This window comes from Microplitis demolitor, chromosome 2 (genome assembly GCF_026212275.2).
Source record: "Microplitis demolitor isolate Queensland-Clemson2020A chromosome 2, iyMicDemo2.1a, whole genome shotgun sequence".
Lineage (NCBI taxonomy): Eukaryota > Metazoa > Arthropoda > Insecta > Hymenoptera > Braconidae > Microplitis > Microplitis demolitor.
In genome coordinates, this window is record NC_068546.1 from 18,318,333 (window position 1) to 18,345,756 (window position 27,424).

At 27.6% G+C, this 27,424-nt stretch overlaps 2 protein-coding genes, 1 long non-coding RNA gene and 1 other non-coding gene across 10 annotated transcripts in view; 1 reads left to right on the forward strand and 3 right to left on the reverse strand.

Moving 5' to 3' along the window:
• The window catches only part of LOC103568485 (serine/threonine-protein kinase S6KL), a 38,978-nt gene that overhangs the window by 1,684 nt on the left and 9,870 nt on the right, over positions 1 to 27,424 (reverse strand). The window lies entirely within an intron of this gene.
• LOC103568484 (uncharacterized) lies at positions 1,503 to 15,201 on the reverse strand. 3 transcript variants are annotated; one of them, XR_548866.1, is made up of 4 exons: positions 15,059 to 15,201; positions 8,800 to 8,911; positions 2,216 to 2,523; positions 1,503 to 1,834 (listed from the first exon to the last, which is right to left on the reverse strand). It is a non-coding gene; the product is annotated as an uncharacterized LOC103568484 (long non-coding RNA). The 3 variants fall into 3 exon arrangements; XR_548865.1 differs by lacking the exon at positions 15,059 to 15,201 and having other exon boundaries at positions 8,800 to 9,290; XR_001345140.2 differs by lacking the exons at positions 8,800 to 8,911; positions 15,059 to 15,201 and adding an exon at positions 5,352 to 6,420.
• LOC128667389 (U6 spliceosomal RNA) lies at positions 6,786 to 6,892 on the reverse strand. The gene has a single exon (XR_008403361.1). It is a non-coding gene; the product is annotated as a U6 spliceosomal RNA (small nuclear RNA).
• Positions 23,198 to 26,186, forward strand: LOC103577194 (uncharacterized abhydrolase domain-containing protein DDB_G0269086). Of its 2 annotated transcripts, XM_053742779.1 has the most exons (4): positions 23,198 to 23,303; positions 23,406 to 23,472; positions 24,498 to 25,007; positions 25,097 to 26,186. In XM_053742779.1, exons 3-4 carry the CDS (start codon positions 24,510 to 24,512, stop codon positions 26,075 to 26,077), a joined length of 1,479 nt encoding a protein of 492 aa, XP_053598754.1. In that variant the 5' UTR covers positions 23,198 to 23,303; positions 23,406 to 23,472; positions 24,498 to 24,509; the 3' UTR covers positions 26,078 to 26,186. The 2 variants fall into 2 exon arrangements, with proteins under 2 accessions (XP_053598754.1, XP_053598753.1); XM_053742778.1 differs by having other exon boundaries at positions 23,233 to 23,472.

Consider the following 27,424-nt stretch of genomic DNA (forward strand, 5'->3'; position numbering starts at 1 on the left):
TTCAATAAATAATGATTTTCTTTGCGCAAATAATAATTATTTTTTGATAATATTAGAATTTGTATTTAATACATTCCACATTGTCATTAATTTTTAAATTATTAATAATCAACAATTATTCATTTTAGCACTAATTCGACGGATTTAGCGTGAAACCAGTTATTTTTAATCCACTAATTTATTATTTTCATTGAAAAACAGAGTGGGTTAAATACTGATATTTTACAGCAAGTCAACTTATTCAAATTTTTTTATTTTTATTATAGTACTTTATGAATAATTTTCAACATGAAAACAAAGCTTAATTATTCTCGAATCTGTAAACAAAATTTTTAACATTCTTGTAGTATATAAATATGTAAAGAATTTTTTAGAAGACAAGTTTTAAGGGGGGCTAGAGACGAACTTGTTTACTTAACACATTAAAATTTACTTTTGACTAAATTTTATTTATTTTTTTCAAATATTTTGTTAAAAATTAATTTATTTCATTTAATTATTTCAATTACAAAGCAAACCTGTCGCAAGACAAGACTTTTTTTTTAAATCAAAATTTTTTATTTACAGCGTTTTTGGTAAGGTGGGGCAAATTTGACCACTCTAGTTAGTTCGACCACTAAAATTGTTTTGCACTCCTCAAATGCAAGACATTTAGGTGGGCTTATACTGTCGAATAGCCATCGTTTCGCAAAATGCTCACATAACTCAAAAAATTAGTTAATTGTGTATTTATCAATGATTTTTGGAAACTTTAAAGTTTAATTAACGCGATGGGCGGTTTTTTTTTTTTAATGTAATTTTTCATAAACAAGAAAAATTCAGTTAAAAAATGTATTATAGTGACGTCCTTTAGGATGTAAGTCTGTGCACGTAGAAAAAAATTAAGTAATTTTTACTAAATTTGAAAAACAAATTACAATCTAAGAACTAATCGCGAAACGTTAAAAAAAATCAAAACTTGTAAAAAACTCAAAGTAAAAATTACAACATAATATTTAGAACAATAATTTCTGTTGATTACAAAAATTACTGCATTCAAAATAAAATTTACTAGCGACAAATAAAAATTATAATGTACCAATAATTTTGACTATTGTACTTAGTAAATATTAGTTAACGCGCTTTGTGAAAGATGTATTCTGGCGAGTAATTTTTACAATCTCAAATAATAATTTTATCTCCAGGAGTAGCAGTTTGTCTTACCGACATTCTAAAAGGTACAGTTCCTACGTAGAATTACATTGGAGATGTAATATTTATCAACTACGAAACAAAAATTGCGACTAATGTACTAACTTTTAATAATTCTAATAACAATTTCTACTATTTGTAAGATTGAATTATTTTTATATGAATAAGTAAATATTGATTTTTTCCAAGAGAAAATTTAACGAAGCTGTAACGAAATTATTATAAGTGAAAATTAAAATCTAGATAGTAATAATTGAAATAAAAAATTAATTTTCTACAAATCATCGTATTTTTTTTTATGGATTGTAATTTTTTATTTGAGATAACTAATTTTTCATTGTGTCTCATATATACAGATTTGCTCGGATATATCCGGATATAAATTTTTTTCGTATGGGCGAACAATGAATCACCTAATTCTTGTTGTAGAAGTTGTCATTCATCCTTGAGATGAACCCTATTGAATATCAACAACCAATTCTTTCCCATTTAAAAGATATCAGTAAATTTCGATGAATTTTTTCTTAAAATTTATGGTCCATGTCCTTCTGTCTTTTCTTTTGAGGTGAGCACTTTTGGACCACCCAAACATTTTCTTTTTATTTCAGATCATTTTGCTCCAGTTTCGTTTCGCATAAATTTCCTGTAATTTAAGTAAATAACTAAAAAAAATATTTTTCTTGTCACTAAAAATATCGGCCGCATTATCCTTGAGGCCAATTTACCCCATTTTCTCTTAGATTGTCAATAAATATTTTTTATTATATTTTTTTTTTTGCCCCGGGTTTTATTGTAAAATATTTAACAATATAAATATAAAATAAATAAATCTTAACAATATTTTTCTGCAATAAAATATATATATTTAATGATATGTTAGTAAGAATAATATCGTAGGTATATCTTTATAAATGAAATATTGAACCGAATTCTCAATTCCGTTCCATCAACGAAAAACATATTAACATAATAAATATACTGAGTATAATTAAATGCAAAACAGGTGTCTAGTCTGGACACTGACCTTGACCGAGACTCGTAACGGTATAAGTAGAAAGGATTAAATATTACGCGATGAAAGATTAAATGTGTTTCATCCCCACTTAACTCAAAGAGATCGCTTCTTATCCGTTGTCAAGCTTCATATTAAAGACTCTCTTTAACTTAAATATCACTTGAAGTAACTCAGTCTCTCTTACTAGCAAAGTAAAGCTAAAGCTAAACCTCTTCTCTCTTACTTCTGCAAAACTTGGATTGGATTGTATCTCTCAAGTCCGCAAACACTCGATAAAAAAATGAAAAACTCAATGATCCATAAACTCAAGCCGTCTCCTTGAAATATTAAAAACACTTAAATAAAATAAAATACTCAAATAAATTTTATTATTTTTAAACCAAATAAAATTGTCAAACGACGCCGTCGTATAAACATTTGTACATTTAAATATAAAAATAAAAGTTATCTCAGTACATGTCTTCTATAATAGTTTAAGCTTCAAAGTTGGTATTGTTAAATAAACACATGAGATTTCTTACACGATAAATGTAAGTACAATCTCTTTGTAAAATTATTAGCAAAGAAGGGTGAAGTTCCCAACAACCTGAGGATCACTCATGAATAAGTTTAAAAAAAGTACAAGGGCAAAGTCATGGTCTCGTGAATATTCCACAAGCGCTTTTAATTATTCTTTAAACAGATAATAATTTTTTCACATGGTTACTCTTGTTTATCAACAAAAAAAATTACACACATACAGTAAAAAATTTTTTGCAAAAATTAACACAAATCATGAATTAAAAAATTTTTTAATTGTGTTATTTAAATATAATCCTTTTATGTTAATAATAGCATAAAATTTTTTTTAATTTAACGATAAATTGTTCCACATTGTAAATGCCAACTGTGACACAAGTGTTAATTTTATTTTTTTGTTATTTTGACACAAAAAAAAATTTTAAATCATGTATATTAAAATCATCATAAATTAATGTTTGAAATTAAGATATAAAGAAGAGGTAAATTAATCTATTAAATTCAAAATAATATAATACATTGAAAAAAAATACTTTTTGTAAAAGCAATTTTTTTTTTGATTTTATAAGTTTAATTTGAGAGAAGAGCTTGGACAAAAATTACTGTAAACCCTCCTTAAACAAAGCATCTAAATGCAAAATTAAGAACGAGACTCAATGCAATATTCTATCTAGCAATTGCTATATTCTCTTGAAAAAAAAAAAATTGTTGAGAAAAGCTTAAAAGAGTGTTGACTATTCTAAACTTCAAAGCGTTAAAAAAAGCCATGAACTTTTTTTTAAACTTTTTCTAAATTTTTGAAAATTAAAAAACAATAATCAATGATTGACTTATTACCACTAAAATATGGTAAAAAAAAAAAAATTTAGAAATAGTTGAAAATTAGCTTTTTCTGCGGCCATATTTATATTGAAAAAAAAAAAAAGTCTAAAAGCTTTAATTTATAGTATTGAGTCAATAGTTTTTTTCTTTGTATTTTCAAAAGTTAAAAACCGTTTAAAAAAAGTTCGTCGTTATGTCACGTTTTTAAAAGTTTTAAACTATAATCAACGCTTTTCCAACTTTTTTTGACGATTTTTTTTACACAGAAATCTACGTTTTCATTTTTAAAAAATTTTCATTTGTTTAAACAAAGAAAAAAACGTGGATAAAGTTTACATTTACTGCGGGTAAGTGCAACAAGAAACCAATAAAAATTATTGCATTTATTAATTTCATATCAAAGTTCGGAAAAAATTTTCTCAACAGAAGGGAATCGAAATTTGTTTGTACTATCCAAAAAAAAAAGATTAGCATATCTCGAGCTAAATTTGTAATTCCTTTTATCGAGTAAAAATTTTATGCTGTTGTTATAGTGTAAAAAATTTGCAGAGTAAACGCGGATTAAATCCGGGGTGAATGCGGAGCTGTCACTGAGTATTTATTCAATCCCCTTGGACTGAAATTCACTCCGAAGAGAAATTTGTTATAACATCAAAACTCTGAATCTGAGTGAATACAAATTTAAGTAAAATCCAGATCACTTCGAAATCACTCCGTTGAAAAAACAAACTCCCCATTTACTCCGTATGCGGAGTGATTTTTTTCTCAAACTCCAGGATTCTGAGTGACAGAGTAATTTCGGATTTAAATAAAATCCGTAATCACTCAGAATTTACTCTCAATTTTTTACAGCGTATCTTTCCAATAAAGTATAAAACTTTAATTATGTTCAAAAATTTTATTTAAATAAAACACAGATTTTTTTCTGTAATGATAACCAGAATTAATGAATACAACCGACATCATTAAAATATTATAAATATATATACATGTACAGTATTGTAGTTATCGCACAAAGAAAGAAAAAAATATTGTTTCTACGTGACAAGTGTTAATTAAACACTTTTCACATATTAACTCTAACGAATTAACATAAGTTTTATGTTGATCTGGAATTAACATTTAGAAAATTTTAATTTTGTATTAAATAAAATTTTTTTGGTTTAAAAAAACAAACTTATTAAAAACAGTTTATTAACTCTGAACTGGAGTTTCAATATCGAAATAAATTCCCCTTCGGACTAAATTTCACTCCAAGGGGATTAAATAAATAAACAGTCATCTACTCCACATTCACTCCGGATTTAATTTGCGTTCACTCTGCAAATTTTTTACAGTGCACATAAGTGTTAAATGTTAAATAAAAAATTTTTAAAACAATCTATCATTAACACAAATGCAAAAATTTTTTTATTGCATAATTTATTGAAATAAAATTTTGTTTAAATAAATTATTGGCAAAATTGAGAAATAGCTAAGATGCGTCAAGCGGATGTCACGGAATAAAGAGGAAGCAGACAAGATAGACGTCGTAAGTTGTCTTGTATGCTATATACAATCTTTATTTCTCTATGCCCTTTGGCTTTATCTCATGAATATTCAACGTATACAATAAATATATATATATTTATGTGTGTATGTGTATGTAATCATCAGTGAAAAATCTTTATGGCTTTGTAATTAATCGTAACATTTGTACGTGGATTAAATAAACCAGCTAATAACAATAATATTAAATGATAAAAATAATATTTAATATAGGTGTTGATGGTATCGTAATATAATCAGACTTGTTCTCGTCTACCTTGCTGTATTGAGTACATTGACATTATGTCGTTGGCTGAGTTGATGTTAACTTGGATTTTCTATTCCTGGCGCCGGTATCAGGTTGTTTATCATGCCCGACTCTTCTTCCTCTGCTAACTTGATCTATCATAAGCTTGTTCATTGATCCTCTGATTTTCTGGTTATATTTTATAGCTGTACAGTGTATTTAAATATATATGTATATACAAAGAGCTTGGTGTGAGAGTCCTTGCTAAGAATCCACAAAACCATCTTGATGCAATCTTTCGTCACCATTTTTTATCACGATTTTTTCCCACTCAAAGAAAGACGATTATCTAAAATTCTGTGATAATAATAACAAAGGCAACTATATCGGTAGCCACTAGTAACTTTTCTTGACATTATCGCCTATTAATTTTATTCTGATATTTAGTAGACGTCCATTAAATAGTAGAACGTTAAATGTTCATAGATGTAGAATGCGGAAATATCAGAGTGGCAGATATATTAAATAGCTAGAAAATTCAGACGCCGAAAGGTAGAAAAATAGTTGGAGACTAAGAAGAAAATAAAGAAGGTAAGGTAGCGATGAAGGTAGCGGTGATGATTATGATGATGGCGATGATGATGATGATGGTGATGGTGGCAGTGGTGGTAAAGAAACGTGGTCGTTTGTGGTGAGTATGTATTAACGAACGTTATATTAGCCAAGTTGGTTATTAGAGAGTAAGAATAATAAGGACTATGGCGAATCCTCCTTCAGGCGCCAGGAATAATCTTACGGTCGAGCATTAGATGCACGTATAATCTTCTCTCACGGCTTCAAGGCTATTTATAAACCAGCAATACGAGATTGCGTGCTGTATAGACTGGTCCGGTTGGTATACTTACAATAAGTCCTATGGATTTTAAAAGAGTTTAAAAAAAACTGATTGCTTCCGTTTCCTTAGAATTTTATTTTTGTCGTTGAAAACTGTTTATGCAGTTTATAAAAATATTTATTTTTAAAAATAAGAGGTGATTGATGTATAATTAAATAATTGATTAAGTTGATGAATAATAAATTAATATTATTTTTTATTAAGCAAGAGAAGTTAATTATGCGTCAATACTATTATCTGATAAGCGACTGATAAATATTCATTGTCATTATTCAATTTATTAATTTTTGTTACTAAGACAATTATTAATAATTATTATTTATTATCTTGTGGTAATCAATTTTTTTTCTTTCATTAATAATATTATTTAAATTAAAAAATATTATTCATAACCGTAAGAAAATGTTTTTAATTTTCCGATTTTTTAATAAAATTTTATTATAAATTTCTTGATATAATTATTGAAAGAAATAAAATAGAAAATAATGTATGAAAAGTATAAATTAAAAAGACATTTTATTAAAAATAAATAAAAATAAAAAAATATTTTTTAAATACTAGAATTTATAAAAAATGTGGAACGCTTCACGATTTTGCGTGTCATCCTTGCGCAGGGGCCATGCTAATCTTCTCTGTATCGTTCCAATTTTAGTATATGTACTGCCGAAGCAAGTACGTTCGACTTACGTTTAAAACTTTTATATATACAAAACATAGTGTATGACGAGTCCTTGCGAGAAAGCATTAAATAGAGTCATCTAGCGGCAAGTGTCAAAGCACTACCCCCACTTCTTGAAAATTCTTATCAATTTCTAAAGACTATTTATAAACATTTATATAATATATAATTGATTATCAACTAATTCAAATAATATCACACCGGGAACTCGGTCGCTCGAGAATTTTTTTTAAACTCCGATCTACTATAGATTGAAATAAAAAATTCACATAATTGAAATATGCTAATAAAATTTCAATAACTCAAATTATTACTAATATTTTACTAACAAATTTTACGGAAATAATTATTTCAATAAATAATGATTTTCTTTGCGCAAATAATAATTATTTTTTGATAATATTAGAATTTGTATTTAATACATTCCACATTGTCATTAATTTTTAAATTATTAATAATCAACAATTATTCATTTTAGCACTAATTCGACGGATTTAGCGTGAAACCAGTTATTTTTAATCCACTAATTTATTATTTTCATTGAAAAACAGAGTGGGTTAAATACTGATATTTTACAGCAAGTCAACTTATTCAAATTTTTTTATTTTTAATATAATACTGTTAAACTTTTTTTTGTTAAATCATAATTCACTGACACTGCAGTTTCTCATGAGAGAAAAATTGAGCAAATATTAATAAAATTTATCAATATTTAGTAAACGGTTTACTTAGATTGTTTCCAAGTAAACCATTATCAAATATTAATAAATGGTTTGTTAAATATTAGTAAATGTGTTTATGAAATATTGATAAACAGTTTATCAAATATTAGTAAATATGCACACTACTATCAAAATTGGAAATAATTTTTATAAATCCCATTTTTTTAGTAATTCTCCTATAGCACGTTATTTTTTATCTCTAACTATTATTTAAACAAGCATGAAAACAATTTATTAACTGTAACACGTCCATCAGGCAGTATGTTAAGTTAGAAGATACTTCGTCTGAATACTGTATACAAATTTCATATATCAATAATCAATCAAATATTAATAAACTTATTCTAAATTATTTGACAATTGTAATGACCATTATTACAGTATATATACATATATATATATAGAATTAATGTAGTATATATATAAATATATATAGAAAAAATATTTTTAATTCCAAGTTAGGTCAAAAGCCATACGTATTAAATTCAACAATATGAATAGAATAAAATATTTGTATTTTTTCGAGAATATTTCGTCTCTTTGAAAGTAGACAAGGGTAGAAGTACCGTTTTTGGCATTGAAAAATACGCAATGATATAATTAGTTTTTGTAATTCATTCAAAGACAACTTTTTTACTATATTAGAATGGAATTTTTTTTTTTATACTTTTTTATTAATTAAAATAAAATATTAAATGTCCGGAAAAAGAGCAGTGGCCACAAATGGTATTTCTACCCTACACCTACTATTCTTATTGAACAGTCACTAACACCTTCAGCAAGTCATTAAATAAGAATAGTAAATGTAAACTATTTTCAAAAAAACGAAATATTCTTGAAAAAATATAAATATGTTATTCTACTTATATTGTTGAATTAAATGCAAATTACTTTTGACCAAACTTATCATTAAATATTTTTTTTCTTATGCTTAATATTGATCAGCGGCCTATCAAATGTTAATATGAATTTAGTAATATTCAGTCGATGTAAAAGATAAATATTTAATTTATGTAGACTAACATTTAATAAATATAGTTGAATATTTAATACATATAATTTATGAAATGTTAGTAAATTTTTTTCTCAGTGGGTTATACGCATGTTGAGTACAACAATGTAAGTTTAAAATAAATGAAAATAATAACGTAAAATAATGAATGTAAAAACAAGGAATCGCACCTGCAGGATTACTCCGAGTTATTCCTCGGTGTTTCGCATCGTTCGTGAGGAAGGCAGGTAGGTAAGTTGGTTGGTTGGTTGGTACTCACACACCGTAGATAATAGCCAGGATCTATAAATAGAAAGACTCGGTGAGCCCCAGGAGAGCTCGCGAATACCGCGAGTAAATAAGAAGAGTGAGAAAGTTGCACACGCGAGCAGCTAAGTATCCATCAACCTTTTTTATATTATTTTATTCAGCTTTAACTGGCTTTTGCTAAGCTTTAGCCTATAGTTTGACGAGTACCTGATCTTTTTACTGTAAAAACGACTTATACAATACAAATAAGAACAACACGGATTAAATAATTCTAGAGAACTTGATGATACTAAGTTTTATTTTACTGTCATGTTTTCACTTATTTGTTATTTCTTTATATTTCTCTGAATTATCGATAAATAAAGTGCGTTCATCAATTGACCTTGTCACTTATATATTATTAAATATATGTTTTTTTTTTTTTTTTTTTTTATACATATAATTATAAAATAATTTATTGTATTTGAAATTATACATGACGTAATAAAAAATAATTTTATACGTCATCGATTTGCTGTCTGCCCTGACCTGGGTCAGAAATAATTCAACATATAAAATATATTCCAAGAAAATACTTATGTACTTTAAGGACTACTTGCTGTGGCGGATGAAAACAAGCCGGCAACTTGTTCATTTAATATTTTCTCATGTTGTAAAGTAAACATTAAAATAGTAATACGCGTGTAAGTAAACTTATACAGGAAATTCTTGCTGGTTTATTTTTAAACTTGAGAGTCCAACGACTCGGTTAAGAGTTAAGTATTATATATATATATATACATCTTTTTCTCTGTCCTGAGTATATCCTTGGGCAAGTTGGTCGTATATATATATTCGAGCTCCTGTAGACTAGGTATAAGGTACAAAGGTAGAGCAATTCAACTCAGCCATCATTACAAAGTTGTCTTCTTACTGCAGCATCCCCCGGTGGGTGATTGGTAGCACAGGTCTATTTATATCTCGAACCAACCATCGACAAGTATAGTAAACTATATGTTACTATATATGTTACTAACTAGGAGTTAAACTGTTTTCCTTCGGCCGGGTCCGAGTTCGCAGCGGAAAATAACAACAAAAAATTAAAATTATTTATTATAAATTTTAACAATAGATCCTTGTCTGAATTAATCGATATAATTTCTTTAGGAATTGTCTTTTTATTTTATTTACTTTTGTTGTTGAAATGAATAATTTTTCGACTTTAAGCATGTGGGCTGTATATCACAACAATCCGTATGAAATATTACAGGTTTTGGTTTCGGATCCATACCCTCAGCTTTTAAGTCCCTGAGGTATTAAAACTCGTTAGTTTCTAGCCTGTAGGAGGTTTTTAAATTGTCATTGGACCGGTATCATTTTTATACATTTTTCTCTACTTTACAATCCAATTAATTATTATGGATTTTTTTTATAAAATTTTATTGTTTGTGATAGACTTTGAAAAAAAAAAAAAAAATAACGTCAGTTTAAGAATGTTTACTTTCTGTACATGAGTCACTTGAAGGCACATATTGAAAAAAATAAAATTTTAGTAACTAAAATATTTATTGACGACGTTTACAAATATTTTATTGTCAATACTTATTTATTTTTCAGAGATTATCTTATCAAAAAAAATAAATATGCATAGGTATATAAACTATTGTAAATAACAGCGTAAAAGATAAATATGTTACACGATGTAATTTCAACGATATTTTTGGTATATTTCTTTGTCCAAGTTACGGTAATCTGTATTTTTTATATGAATTTAAAAAGTTTTATAAATATTAATTTTAATTTTATTAACTCAATCTGATACTTTTCTTTAAACGAAGACCAAAAACAAAATCTCAACTTGTTTTTAGCTTGAAACTAATCGTAAGTCGAGTCATTAAAAAATAATTTTTACGATAGTTTTCGTCTAGATATTCCAGCCGTTAAGTTTTAACACAAGAGCCCTACCATAAATCACAACAGAATTCTCATAAAAATATAGACATATGTTCACTATCCTGCCTTAGTTAGTTATCTAAATGCTGCAGTTAAAAAAATGTGACAGCCGACTAATCCGATGGGTCTAAAAACTTTCTGTTGCATGGAAGCTAAAAATTATTTTCTTTTTAAGGATCTTATAAAAATATATGTTATATATTATTACACTTTTCTTTGACATTTTATAAATTACTGAGTAAACTTGATCGAGATTCAACCTTAATTAGATTATCAAATTAATCGGTATAAAAATTCGTTGAGCTATTTTTGATTCCACTTGAATGCCGCAAGAAAAATGTCAAAAGTAAAAATATTTCAAGTTTTCTGAACTCTTCTCACGCGCCATTCAGAAACATTGTAAAAATAATAAAAGGGGAGTTTTAAACTCGTTGTTTTCGTTAGTAGCTATGGTATACCTTAGACTTAACTTTTCTTTACTCTTCTTAACTTCTTCACCATCCACAATATTAAATACGTACATATATATCTATACTACGTATCTACCGTATAGGGACTCGCGTGTACGATGCGTTCACTCATCGAAGCTCTCGCAAAAAGCTAAACCTGCTTCTCAGCTTGTTCGTTCAATCCCTTTTGCTTGTTTTTATGTTTTTTATTTTTGTTTTTCATAATATAATGTCCTCGTCTTCTTTGATTCTCTCCTTTGGGATTTAGAGATGCTTTACTTGGAGAAATATACACACATACATATCTATATATGTATAATAAGATTAGTACTGACGATGTTCATCCGATGCATAACCGTATAGTACGAGAGAAGTATTCGTCGACTTCAAATATATAGTAAGAATCGAAGGTCGAGGGTGTAAAGATAGAACATTGAGAATCCTTGGGATTTATGAGGGAAGTGACCATGAGTTGCCTATTAATAATCTAATAAATAAAACCACAGGGAGCATTAACTTTCGTTACAATATGACTTACATATATGTACAAAAACTTAGAGGCAATTTGACGGTGTTTCGATTTTGTTTCATTTTTCCTTAAGGGGTTATAAATACTGAATTTAATTTTTCTAAAATAAAAATTTTTAAACTCTTTTGAAAGCATAAGTATGAAAAGAAAGAATAAATATATTATCTTTTCAAAAATTATGATTTTCTGTGAGAAAAATTGGATTTAAATTTTCTTTTATTGTGTGAGTGCAATTCACTGAGAGAACAATTTATTTGAACCAGATAAATAGATTTATTTGATTAAACAAAATAATTTATTACATTCAAATATATATTTGTTTATAGTTAACAAATCTTGGTTGAAAAAAAAATTCAAATAAAAATTTGTTAACTATAAACAAATCAGTATTTCATTCAAATAAATCATATCTTTGTCTCAAATAAATATTAATTGGGTCCATTCAAATATGGGATTTATTTGCCTGAAACAAATTTTATTTGGCTCAAATAAATTGTTCTCTCAGTATAAAAATATTAGGTTACGTTCAGTCTTATTTGAGAAAAATAACAAATAAAAATGTGTACTTTAAAAAAAAAATTGTTTTCAAGAAAACCCCAATTTAATACTCCGATTAACACCGATAGGAAAATTCTAATGGGATGTAAACAGAAATTAATGATTGACTCGATTTCCCGATCAAATCTGATTAAAAATTTTCAATTCGGATTCAATCAGAAAATAATTGAAAAAAAAAATAAATAAATTGTTATTTTGCGATAAAATCTAACTCAAATATTTTTATCGGATTCAATCGAACAATCAATTTATTATTTTCTGGTTGAATTTGATAGAAATTCAATTAAGTTTCAATCGGATGTAATCGGAGTTTTTAATCAGCGAAATTTTGACCACATTGCCCGAGTGATTAACTTGTCTCATATACATTTTACAAATAATGTAAAAATTAAAACAAATCTCTGGATCGTATCTAATACTAAATCATAAACTAATAACTGATAATTATCAATATAATTACGCGTAGTATTTAAAAAAAAAATAATAATTTTACAATAAACTTGTATTTATTAATTAAAATTCAAATTTGTTACGGCGAATTCATTAATGTGGGCGCCATCGTGATTAACGTTATTGCATTGTCAAGGCAAAGAGATATATTGCATGAAATAATTATAAAGATGAAGAGAACGTTTAAGCATATCTTTATGACTGGATGGCAAACCGCGTGATTGCAATACAAATTAATTTTAATGTCTACTAGAAATAGTGTCGTCATTAAATATTATAACAAAATTATATTTTTTTTTCTTTTTCTTGACTCTTTACTGATGGTTATATATTAAATATTGCGTCAGATTTTAGATGCGAGTCATTGTAACCTTTTTTTTTTTAAGTATAATATTATTAACAATATCACGGGTTATTTAAAATGATTGGCTTATTAATGATTTAAATGATAATTGCCATCTAATTCAATCGAATGATTCCATGGTCTTGTTAAAATTATTAATTTAAAATCGGGTTTGTATATTAAGTTTTAAATTATATAAAACGATTAATGTTGAGATATTTTAATGATAATTAAATGACGATAAATGAATTAGTTCGGTTTGAGATAACAGTTGTTTCAAATATAATCCGGGTGTGAATAACAATAATAAGGCGTAAAAACCGCGACACAGCAATAATCACCTCGGATGATATGATGGGTAATGATTGGGCGGCATCAGCCTTTCGCGTCCCCTTTCTGTCCTCAGGTCATTATTCAATTGAATTCAATGCTAAGCCAGTCCACAGCCATTAGGAAATTGCCTTCGAGAACTTTCTTTCGAGACGTGTCATCGTTGTCATGATACTTTACAGACAAGCAATCACACTCTAAGCTATCAAACATAGGAGTAGGACTTCAATATGCAATACATACACAGAAAAAAAGGATTTATTGGCGTAAGAAATATTTTGCATTATAAAATCAAAACAAACATTTTCTTAGGAGTAGAAATTTTTTCTTGCCTCAGAAAAATTTTTGTTTTCAATTCATAATGCAAATAATTTTCTTGGGGAGAGAAATTTCTTTTGCCGAGAAATTTTTTTTTCTGTGTACGTCCATTTGAATATTTAATTTAAATAATAGACTTTATTACTAAATTAGGTTTATTACTGCCTATAGTTAAAAGTAACTTTTATTTTTATTTTCTGGAGTATAATAGTTGATGAATTAGAGGGGACTGAGACACGATGGATAGCTAGGCAAGTAATTAATTGTTTTAAATAAATCCGTCAAAATTTTTAAATAATTTTAACAAAAAATAAAAAAATTCTAGGGCATGACAGAATGATTCAAAAAAAATTTTTTTTTAATAATTTTTTTTACTGGTGGTAATTACTGTACATACTTTCATTTTACTTACATTGAATAAATCTGCAATAATTTATTAATATTTTTACAAAAAAAAAAAAAAAATTTTTATTTTTAGCTGCTTTTTTGTACTCTTGGTACTTCGGATTACTCTGAAAGTTGTATATGTAAATTTTATGAAATTGGAGTAAAAAAAAAAGTTGTGGATCATCATGCCCCAGTTCTCTCTAAATATATAATTTTGATAAATTTTAATAGAGTAATTTATTTATTAAATGTGATTAAAAAAATTTGTAAAATAAAATGCTTAAAAAAAAATAATAAAAATAAGAATATAATTTTTTTTTGACTCAAAATAAATATATAATAAAACATAAAAATATAAGTGTGTAATATTATATAAATTAGAGTGTAAGTTAAAAGTCCTTACGACAATGTAATTCTTTCGAGGTGTCGAGAATTGAATTAGATAACTAAGTATTGAATAATTGCCTGATGGAATTCGGCCGGAAATTAAATATGAATGAATATGAATGCGGGACCAGCATCGTCGTTGAAGTACAACAGTAAAAAAAAATTTAATAATAAAAAATAAAGAATTAGTATATAAATATATAAATAAATAAATAAATAAATAAATAAATAATTAATTAAATTCTGATTATCTACGTTGTGTGAGGTTTCTCACGTTATTCTAGAGTCCATGATACCATTCGAGACGACATTGTTAAGATAGCAAAGAAAAGGTATCGCGTCTGAGTTGACGCCTTGCATAAAATACTGAGACTACTAATCCTGTTTTCTTAGGCGGTGTTAGTTTTTCTATTCCGTCAATCTTTTATTCGGTCCTCGATTATTTACCGCCTTAACATTATTGTAGATTTCATCTTAGTTCTCCTTTTAAATCTTACTTTTATTTGTGCACATGATAGTATGTTTAAAATCCTATGACCTCCTCACATCCCCAGTAACGTCACGATTTATCTCAAACATAATCAGAACCGGAAAAAAAAAAAACAAAATAAAAAAAAACGTGTGACTCAACAAGAGTTACACCAATAATGAATTTAAATCACGTGTTCTTCAACTTCTTGTTACTTTTCCTCATTCGTATACATCGAAACTTATTTTAATGCGTAGTTCAAAGCCTCGTGACTATTGATAATTTTTTTTTTTTTAATTATTTTATTCATAAATAAATAGTGTAATAAATCACATGTAAAGTAATCTATGATATATACATATATATATATATATATATATATATATATATATATATATATATATATATATATATATATATATATATATATATATATATATATTAATTACTTTTACTATGTTTTGTAAGAGTTTAAAGCTATAGAACATCAAAACTGATAGACATATTTTTTTCGTAAATAATGATTAATCAAATATGATTAGCAAGTTGTTATTATTTTGAATCGAATTGAATTTAAATTTAATACCTTGGAAAAATATACGTGATAAACCTTGTTTACTGACCTCGATAGCCAAATTTAGACAATAACACCCGGATATAAAATATACATTTTGTTATAGGACTTGAATAACAATGGAGATAAAAAATTTATAAATAAAATTTTTATAAAATATGTTTTTTGAAATAGTTTAATGTGCGATTTCTATTCTTGCGTCATGCCTGATTGCCTTGACACCTGTATCGCGATATATTTTGTGATAAGTGTAATTATTTATTAATATATGACGCTTATTATAATAATAATGATACAAGTAATGGTAATGTATGTAGTAAATAATACTTGATACTCGGCCGGACGTCAGATGGAAGTGAGAACTATGAATGGAAGATCGTGGATCTCCTTGTCTCGCGCGTGATGTGCATAATTTTTTCTCAAAAGTAATGTTAAATGCGTACATTAAATATGTATGTACGAGACATGGAAACGTTTGACCCTCTTGGCGCCTCTTGATAAATGTCATTCTACTACTGACAAATATAGGTCTTCATTTGTCAAGTTCATCACTTTTCAAGTGTCCACAATTTTTTTTTCTAATGTCCTTGTGGATTAAATTTACTGACGTTACATACAATACATTTTAACTTTGGTATTATTTTTATAATGAATAATTATTTTTAATTTTCATGTTATTGAGAAACATGGAGTTTTGGCAAACAGTATAAAAGTCTACAAGTAGAATTATAAAAATACTTTTTTTCAATCGCTTTATTGGCTTTTTATTTTTGACTCGAGAAAGTTTAAAAAGTATGCATTACTTCTAGACTTTTTAAATACTCTCTTTTCGGTCAGAAAAAATTTTTATAATAAATAATGTCAATTTTTTTATATTTACAAACATCAAAGCTACTTCTGCTAAAATATTTGAGTCAGAACTTAGACAAAATTAAAAAAATTAATTTTTATATTTTAAAACTTAAAATATTGAGAATGTTAAATTCTACTTCAAGAATAATTCTATTATATAAACTTTTTTTTTTTTCATCAATTCATTTCTTGCTTACAATATTACACTATTGATCAAATGTTAAGTACCGATCAGGTATTGACTCTTGTATTATTATCAGAGATAAATGATATTTATGAAATAATATTGAAAGCATCTATGGCAAAGAAAAAATTTTTAACAGAAAAAAGACAAAAAAGATAATACAGACATGTTTTTCTCGAGGTCGCACGTACGTCCGTATAATACTCGTAATACATGTAATACAGATAATACCTGTAATACCTGTGTAACGCATTATACACCTGTACACCTGCACACACTCACCGACAAAATCTTAAAACCTTACTGACAGCTACTTCTCCAACTTATATTCCATATATATACATATATCATGTATATGTATACAAAACTTTCGATCGTACATCGACCGCGCTAGTGCGTCCTTGCCCGCGGAGTTTCTTGTAATTTAACTTCAAAGGAGCATGCATAGCTTCATCGTCCAGTCGTTGCACTCTCTGGTTGTTTGTTTCAATTCATCAAGTTCAAGTTTTAAATTTATTATTTATATATTTTAAAAATTTATATTTTTGTCGATTGTTTGAGTGCTGTATCCAAAATTATATATCATTTGATGTAAGGGAGTGATTTGCTTCACTTTGTTTAAGTCAGTGACTTTAATTTAAGTTGAGAAAAGACAAGTTTCATGACTTTGAAAACCAAATAATAAGAATATGAAGAAGAAGAAGAAGAAGAGTTGCATCCTATCCACGAAGAGATAGTGGTAGAGCGATGGTATATATGGCGTACCATAGTATATAAGAGTAGGGACGGAACGAGCCGGAACGAGTTGCTGTTCAGGTTTTGCTGCAAGGGATCGTTAAGATAATCGTTGCTATCCTCATCCTAACTTAGTCTTAGTAGCCGGACGCTGTTTCTCTTAAAAACCCTTTCCCCGCATACTCTTTATCATCATCTTCGCCGTTGAGTTTAGTGCTGCTGGTAATGTTGGGCGCCTCCAATGATATTCATTCGTTTTTCACATCACTATGGTCATTTGTCAAAATTTATAATTTTCATCATTTTTTATTTAAGATGATAAACACAGCAATATTAATATCCAATGGAATTTATTAAACCCAGTGACAATATTTATTAATTATTTATCTTACAACGTGTCGATGACCTAATAGAATTGAATAATCCATTATAGGAAATAGTGAGGTCTCAATTAGTATGTTTCTGTTGTTATTTTGTTGGCCATTTTTAGCATAACATTTACGGTCTAATCAGAAAGTGAGAAAGATCCGCATCTGCAATGTACTTCGTGCCAGCAATATTATGGCATTTTAACGCAAATGTTCGTCTAACGTTGTCATTATACACCACAAGGAGCCCAAGGTCCTTCTCTTTTATTTTTCCTCTTCTTCTTCACCTCGGAATCTCAATCCTCTACGTATAGGTGCCATATAATTCTCTTTATCCACACCATACCATATTAAAGTCTTTCTATAGGACTAGCGTCCTTCGTAACGAAATTTTTATTTTATTTTAAATAAAATATTTTTACACATTTTTTTTTTTATCAAAATTTAAACTCATTATCAAGTGAAAATATTTTTTTTAAATATACAAACAAATAGTGATATGATTTTTGTTTTTTTTTGTCTAATAATAGATATCATTTTTTTACTTAACGTACAACTTCTCGTATTTCAGTTAGACATGATAAGATCACTTTTTTTTCTTTTCATCTGGAAAATTTATTTTTCAGGGATTTTTTGAAATGGATTTGAAAATCTGTTTTATGTTAAACATAATAGCTACCCATAAATATACATATACTAAAAATAGACTTGGAAAAAAAAACCTGATATAAAAAATATCGTGTGACCGAACTTTGAAGGGTGCGTTCTAACACAAACTCACTGAACGATACAAGGAAAACCGGATTGTGTCTTGAGATTAATTTAAACTTAAGAGGATCATTATATAAATTTAAAATTATTCTTAAAATAGTTTAGATCATTAAAATATATATATAAATATGAATAAAACTAAAAATAAAGTAATGTAATTGCATGAGAGATATAATGTTTATTTTCTACAAATGTAGAAAAATAATAATGCGACGAAGCAAAAAAAAATTTAATAACCACAGAAGGAAATGTTGAATCTACAAACCTAAAGGTTTTATATTATTCAGGTGTAATAATTTTATTTCTCCGTTTAAATATTAATTACATTAACATATACCCATGTATTACATACTAATGTATGTATGTATATGTATATAGACGTATGTAATTGTGTGTGAAAATATTGTATGAGTATTAAAAATACATAAACATAAATATGTACGTTCAATGTACTGCAGAAGAAGCACGAGCCAATGCAAGGGAATGCATTAGAAGAGAGCGCGAGAGCTAAGTGTGACCTTGTATTGGTCACTCGACTGTAAAAGATCATAAGGCTAACAGCCATCTAAGTGTAATCAATTTCAAATATTTTTCTGCAGCATAATGTTTATTTTTAAACAATATTTGTATAGTAGTTATTTTTATGTATATACCTAGAGATGATTTTTTGGTCAAATTTACCCTACATTTTAGGGTAAACCTGGGCCAAAAACAAAAGAAATAAGGAAAAAAATAAAAACTAGTACCCTTTGTTTTATTTTTTACTCTTTTTCAGTTAAAAGTTACTCGAAATTGAGTATTTGTTACTTTATAATTGACCGCTATTTGGAAGAGTAATTATTTATCTTGGCCCCGTTTTACTTACGATTAACGAGTAAAATTTATTAGATAATGTTCGCCGTGCAGGCTTAACTTAATTTTTTTAAATTTAAGGTTATATTCATAAATTCAGTCACATATGTCATTGAGGCATTATTAGAGCTCGTATCTTAAAAAATAAATTGCAGAGAATGTATGTTTAAAAAAATTGATTTACTGAAAGGGGTGGGAAGGATACGATAGCTATGGTTTTGTACATATTTAAGTAAAAAATAATACATTTGAATATTTTTAGGTAGACTATATAGAAGCCAAATATGAATTTCTTCTCATGAAGATTCCAAAAATATCGTTAGTTCAAAAATATTTACATTTAAATAGTCATCTGAATTATGTACTTTGATAAAGACCAAAGACGAACAAAACCAGCAGTTTACTTACAAAATTGGGTATTTAAAATTTAAAAAGTACTGACAAATTTAACTTTCATAGCTTTTTTTTACAGTACACAAAAATAAAGCTCCATTTGTATCCTATTTTCAATCTATAACTAAGTAAAAAATTGAAATTGTTAGATAATTTTATTTTTCTTCACTTGATTATTTGATTTTAATTAAAAAAATTATTGCAAAATCACAATTTTCGTTAAAATAATAAATTTTTGTTATTAATCAATTTGTCGAGTTTATTTGAATCATTTAGCTACTTAAAAAATAAAGTCTCTAATGCCTCAACAAAACTTTTTTCAGGCCAAAAATATACAGAGCTTCATTTTTGCATATTTACCAGTTTTCACGGTTATAATTTTTGAATTTTTTTGTTTTTTGCGAAATTTTTTCTTACATCAATTTCCATAAATTAATAATACCTGGTATTACTTTTTTTTTTTTTTTGCACAAGACAAAGTCTTGCAAACAAAACCCATTATTGTTATTATTATTACCGATATATATTTAAATATAACACTTCTAATAAATTATCCTCAAAAATTTGTTTTCTTATTGTTTAGCACTCGCATTCTTATCTAAATACTTTGAAAAATATATTTCTTATAAGTATATTTAATGGAGTACTTTTAATGAATTATTTAAAATATTTTCCAAAAACATATTATACACACAGAAATTTTTTTAGCGAAAATTACCCAAAAAATTTAATATTTTCAGGACATGTAGTAAATACCTAAATTTTTCCTACGTACATTGTAAAATATAGTACTCGACAGCATGCAGTGGATAGGGTAGGCGGGCAAACCGAGGTATCTCCAAAATTTTACAAAAAAATAATTTTTTTGCTAAAAGTTTTTCAAACATTCCAAAATCATTTTTGTAAACATAATTAAACGTTATTAAAATTTTTTTTTGTTAAACTTTTTCAAAAATCGAGTGTCAGTCGAAAAATAATAATGACTTTCGTTTTATGAAATAAATCGTTAAAATTTTTTTTTTCTTCTTTATATCCAATAATTATGTAAGATATAATTTTTATTTTTTAATGTAAATTAACTATAAAAAAATTTATATTTCATTAAATTTATTTGATATTCCGAAAATTTTTTTTTATCTTTTTAGGGGGTACTCCACTTTGCCCGCAAAAATGAAATTTTTGTTTTTAACAGTAACTGAAAATTTATTCTATTTCCAATTTACTGTTTTTTATTATTAAAAAAAAAGATTTAGCATATTTGAGTCCTCGAACACTTAGTATTTCTTTAAGTATCCTGCCCCCCCCCTTCCCTCGTCCCTTTATGAAGTGCCATTTCTACTAACAAAATAGTAAAAATTTAGTTACTGGCTAGATGTTTTCACAGTACCAAATTTTATGGGTAATTTTTACTAAAAAATTCTCTGCATATAATAAAATATTTGAAAATAGTATTTTACTTATTAATTATTATATTTATAAAAGTATTTGTATTTTTATATAAATACTTTTAAACGATGTTTTTTTACAATGCAGCGACTAACTATATTATCCATTTGTATTATTGTTATTTAGAAAAAATAAAAAGCTGTAACTAATTTATATTAGTATGCTTATTATTTAATAACAGCCTTGATTAACTTTAAAATTTTTTAAATAAAATTAATGCTACGTCTCAAAAATAAAAAGTATTAAGTCTTTTTATCCTTGTCCGCCTCTATATTGCAATCTTACTAACGGGACGTAACGGTTAGCAATCACTGGTTATACGAAACTATTAACTTAGAATAATAAAAAAAAATATAAAAAATAAATAAATAAATCACCTATTAAACAAATATACTCATATTTAAATATTACGGAAGTTATAATATTTTAAAAAGTCTATTAATATAAGTAGCTCTATAAATACATTTAAAAAAATTGTTTTTTTATTTGTTGTTTAAATTTTATTTATCATTGTCTTGTGATATTTAATGACGTATGAAATAAGATGCTAAGTAATCGGAAACCGTTTGTGTTAAATAAAATTAGTGATAATTTATAACGTACCAAGTATCTATAACAAATATATCATTCAATCAATGAAAAAAAATTAACTTTTGTAAAAACAATATTTTTTTATAAGTAGCAAATCAATAAAAATTTTTACATCATTAATTCCATATTTAAGTTGAATAATTTTTTTGAAAGAAGAAAATCAAAATTTCTTTACAGTACTCCAAAAAAAAAAAAAAGATCAGAATATCTCGAGATTTATTCGATTAAGAAAATAATTTTGAATAAAATTTTCAAATTTTCCACTAAAAAAATATTAGATTGAAAATTCCGAATAACATAATTTTTTTAAATAAAAAAATAAAATATTTTTTACAATGTATTCAAGTATTTTAACGTAAAAAAAAAAAAAAAAAAAAAAAAAAACTAGTTAACTTTAATTTTACAAACTGTTAAAATAAATTAATAAATTTAAAGGAAACAACACCTACGTATGTCAATTAAATATAATTATATATAATAATTTTGTTGTTGTTTTTTTTTTTACTAGCGTCTATAATCTATGATCATGAGAACTTTAAGTAGGTCACTATTAGTAAGCATTTTATTATTTACGCGTATTTTTTTTTTTATTTAAAATAATCTTGTAAATAAAATTTATGCCATAAATTAATAGTGAAAAAATTCAAGCAAGCGCCGTTGATTTATCCGACAGCGTCCATTCGTCTAGTATTTTATTCTAAACCGTTAGTAATACGAGAAGACTAGATTTAAAATAAGAATAAAAAAAAGTTTAGCCAACTTTTGTTATTTTTTTCTTATTATCTGTACGATTCAACGGCTACGGAAAAAACTACGACGTAGATGTTTTTTAAAATAAATAATTTTTTCCATTACTTAAACGGTCAATTGGCTGATGTAATATATCTATATGGGGAGTAAAAGAATAAACAAATAATTTTAGGTGATGGAAAGATTTGTATTACCAAGACAAGAGAATCATCTAAAAGCAGAAGCATCAAATAGAGCTTTTACATATAATTAATCAAAGCTGAAGATTTGATGATATTGTTGTTCACTTGGTCCTACAATGACCCAGCATATCTGATGCCGATATAGGCAGCGCGAATTTCATATGGATGAAACGAGGATTGAAGATTGAGGACTAGAGACCAAGAACTAAAGACTCGAGATTAAAAAGAAATGTAAAAAAAATACAAAAAAAGCAAGCAATGAGAGAAAGAAGATGGAATATAGGTAAGAAAGACGTTGTTGAAGAGACGCTATAAAGAGACGAGTAAAAGAGGGAGAAGTTTCTGTTGCTGTTGGTTCTGCTGATGTTCCTGTTGGCTGGTACTGTTGCTGGTCCCCTGAAGTAGATGTAGGAGTAAAGGGAGGAGAAGCGGGAGGAAGCTTCGGGGTCCCTCGGTACGACCCGAAGAGTTGTTGGGTAGCTACAGACTGGGGTATATAAACCGCGGATCGTCGATTCTGACTCGACACACGACCCAATCTTCCTCACGATCGCCTGCTACGGTCCCTCAATCAGGTTCCTATTCAATTATATTGTAAACGCGTACGCGTATATTCATTTTTAAAAATACTATTATTAAACTTGAATTTGTTTTATATATTTTCATCGCTTAATTAGTTTGGAGGAGTTTCTTTCGTGAAAAATCAAGGATCAAGTTTTTTATTTCCTCCAACAGGATTTAAAAGTGAGTATTTATTATTTATTACTAATCAACATTCATTTAAAAAAAAAAAGAAAAATAGAAAAAAAAAATGTTTTTTTTTTTTTTTTATATTAAATTTAAATACTTTGTGTAAATAATTATAATAAATTGCAAGTGAATTTAAGTAACTCCTTATAAAGAGATTAAAAAAGGGTTTCGTAATATGGGTCTTGTGAATTTAGCAATAACTTAACCTGCTACTGCCACTGTACTGTTTCCTATTCTCTTGTCATCATACAATAATGCAACAACTTTTTTAAATAATAATTATTATTATTATAATATCTCGTGAAAATTAATCAGTCGTTTTAAATAAACATTTTTGTCCACTAATTTAATTTTACCGCGATGTTACAAAATACTCACGAAAACTATATTTTTCATTTATAACAAAAAAAATAATAATAACAATAATAATAAGTTAAAATTACAATTACAGTTACAATAGTATGAATAATTTGAATACTAAAGAAAGATATAAGCAAGAGACACGTTGATTTTTTTTTTAACTCTTGTTCGTTCTTATTACAACTTTGATACAGTTGATGAAGTAATAGAGGGATCTCTTAACATAATCAATGTAATTTCCTTTTATAACGTCCTGTGCACGTTATAAAATCACTTATTGCTCCCTTTTTTTTTGTTTAAAAAATAAATACAATTTAAAAATTTTTTATTTTTTAATAAAGAAGAAACGAATTTTAATTTTGATAACGATTTGACCGATACGAAGAGTGTTAAAATGAATGTCGCATCCTGTCATTAACTCGATATAATACTCTCAACATGTTAAAAGCATTCAGTTCAATGTCACTTATCCTCGTCAACGACCTCCCCTTATTTCAGATATTGAATCAAACTCTCTCTAACACATTGTCCCTTGTCTCGTGCCCAACGTCCGTTTAGTAACATCAATCATCTGTTAATATAAATCTTTATATTTTATAACTTTAAATTTCAAGTAGTTGGATTAATAATAGTAATAAATTTTTTTATTCTTTGTTTAGATATAAAACAAAATGAAGGTTATTTTAGCAGCATTTGTATGTGCCCTGGCGGTAAAAACTGTTATGGTGATGCCAGTCGCTGAGCCTGGTTCATCAGACCCACTACCAGTGGTACCATTGGAAAAGAGTTCGGTACAACACGTGTTAAGGCGAGAGACTGTTGAAACAGCACCAGTTGTTACTGAACACAAAGAAAATGAAACTCCTGAAGCACACAAAGCTCATGAGGCTCATGAAGCTCATGATGCTTCTCACCAACACCAGCAAGCGAGACTCGCTGACAAGCCTGAAGCATTGCCGGAAAAATTAGAGAAGAAAGAAGAAAAGAAAGAAGAAGCTAAACCAACTGAAGAGAAAATAATCACTGAAGAGAAGAAAGCAGAATTGCCGGAAAAGAAGGAAGAACAATTGAAAACATTGGCTACAGAGGCTGTTGCTGAAAGCATTGCACCTGTTGAAGCACCAGCTCCAATATCGGCCTCAGTACCAGCAGCTCCAGTTGAAAGCAAGGTAAATTATAATTTTTATTTAAATATTTAGGATGCTTATAAAATTTTAATTTAATAAAATAAATTAATTGAATTATTTTTGTTTTACAGCCAGAGGCAATCGCACCAATTGGTAAAAGTGCACCACAGGAAGAAACTGTTGAACCAAAGACCGAGGAAAAATCAGCAGATATTTCAAAACCAGTTGCTAGTGAAGTTGCATCTGAACTAGCTGTAAAATCAGTAGCTGCTGTTCCAGAAGCATTAGCGCCTGCTCAACCTGAAGCTGTTAAAGAATCAAAAATAGAGCCAGCACTTGTTGAAGAGAAAAAAGAAGAGGAAAAGAAAGAAGAAATTAAGAAAGAAGCTAAAGCTGATGACAAGACTGAACGAGTAACTCGTGGTACTGAAGATGGATCTCCAGCTGCTGCTGCCGCAGCACCAGCTGCAGCACCTGCTCCAGTGCCCGCTGCACCTGCATCCGGTCTTGAAGTTGTTGCTGCCTCTGATGAGCCAGAAAAAAAATTAGAAGACAAAAAAGAAGAACCAGCTCCACTTGCAGCTGAAGCTCAAGTTGAAGCAGTTGAAGCAGCCAAAGAAGAGAAGAAACCTGAAGAAATTAAAGATGAACCCAGTGTCAAGGCATTAGAGCCAGCCGTTCCAGCTGATGCTGCTGCTGCTGCTGCTGCTGCACCCATAACTATTGAGGCTGAGAAAGAAAAAGAAAAATCCAGTGAAATTAAAGCCGTAGAACCAGTCGCTCAAGTTAAAAGTGCACCAATTGCTAGTGAACAAGCTGCCGCAGAACAACCACAAGCATCTGAACCAGTTGCTGTAGCTGAAACGTCACAACCTAAAGCAGTACCTGTTGCTGAAACGATAATTGCTAAATCTGGTGCAGCTGATGCTGTAAAAGAAACAATTGAACCTGTCAAGGCTGAAGACTCTTCAAGTTCTGAAGAGAAATCCAGTGAGGAAGATAAATCTGATGAGAAGAAAGAAAAATTAGTGGAACCCAAGGCTGCTGAAACTAAAAAAATCGATCCAAAACCCGAGGAATTGCCAAAACCTCAAGAATTGAAGGAAAATTGAGGAGTATATCAAGTTTAAAAGTTCGACGATGATCAGACGCATTCTGGTCTACATTCATTGACCCATCTCTTTTAATAAAATACAAAAAAAAAAAAAAAAAAAAAAAAAACGAACAAAATAAAAGAAGAGAGCAAGAGAGAAAACGCGAATGAGCGAAAGAGAAAAAAAGAATGGGCTAGAATAATCGAATTAGTATGCTTGAACGATGTTGAATGTATGTTTAAATGACTGAATGTAATGATGATATAAGAATAATCGAGATAACGCCGGCTGTTGGAATAAGGAGAGAGATGGTGAGGGGCCAAAATACGATGGATTTAAATGTAATAATCGAAGAGTCATCACGTTCCCTAGCGCGCTGCGACCTCGAAGAGTCATAATACATTTTTTTTTTTTTTATTAAATAATTATATTATTATTATTAAAAAAAAAAAAAAAAAAAACATGTTTCTCTTAATTCAAGCTCGAACCACTCGGGACGCCGTGATTTAAATTTCGTCGCGCTGAACAATTATCGATTGCTGTTCATCGCGACGATAAGCTCTCCTTACATTATTTTTATTTTATTTTTTTTTTATCATCTCACCTTTTATCGTTAACTTACTTGTTCACTCACTCACTCACCAATTTATTAATTACATTAATAACTCTCTCCATTTATATTTGACATTACTACACGTTCCTTACCCCCCCCCCTCTCCCTTTTCTTTCATAGTGTCCTTTATCCTTATGAAATTTCGAACCCATGTTTGTATATCCCAATCCTTCATTTTATTTTTCTCAATTCCCACGATGCACTCATGTAGGATTTAATTTTTTCTTACGTTTCTCTAGCTTACGTGTCATTATTTTTATTATTATTATTATTATTTTTATTATTATTATTAATATTATTATTTTTATTATTAATTATTGATATGATGATTTTTATTATTAATACGTTTAGTGACGGTACCAATAATATTATTTAATTTTATAATTATTATTGATTTGTATTATTGCTATCAACATCGTTACTATAATAATAATGATTTCTAATTATTATTTTAAAAAATTAATTTAATATTTTTATTTAACCTTTCCTATTAAAATCCTATCCTGAATTCCGTTATTTTTATAAAACTTTAAAATATTTAATTATATATTTTTAGTTGAAGAAAAAATAAATATATGAAAAAGGATATGATCATTTTTTAAATTATACATGAGTTTTAAGTATAAATATAAAAAAAAAAAAATTAGCTTTATCAAGTAGTTAATAATCAAATACTTCCCGTCGACTTACTATTATATAGTATCACATATATAATCATCATACAATGTAATGTAAGAGAGAACATACAAGGA

Excerpts from the sequence above, each read along its gene's own strand:
- LOC103577194 (XM_053742779.1), top strand. The coding sequence starts at position 24,510 with ATGAAGGTTATTTTAGCAGCATTTGTATGTGCCCTGGCGGTAAAAACT. Across the intron at positions 25,008-25,096 it reads CAGCTCCAGTTGAAAGCAAG|CCAGAGGCAATCGCACCAAT; the intron begins GTAAATTATAAT and ends TTTGTTTTACAG.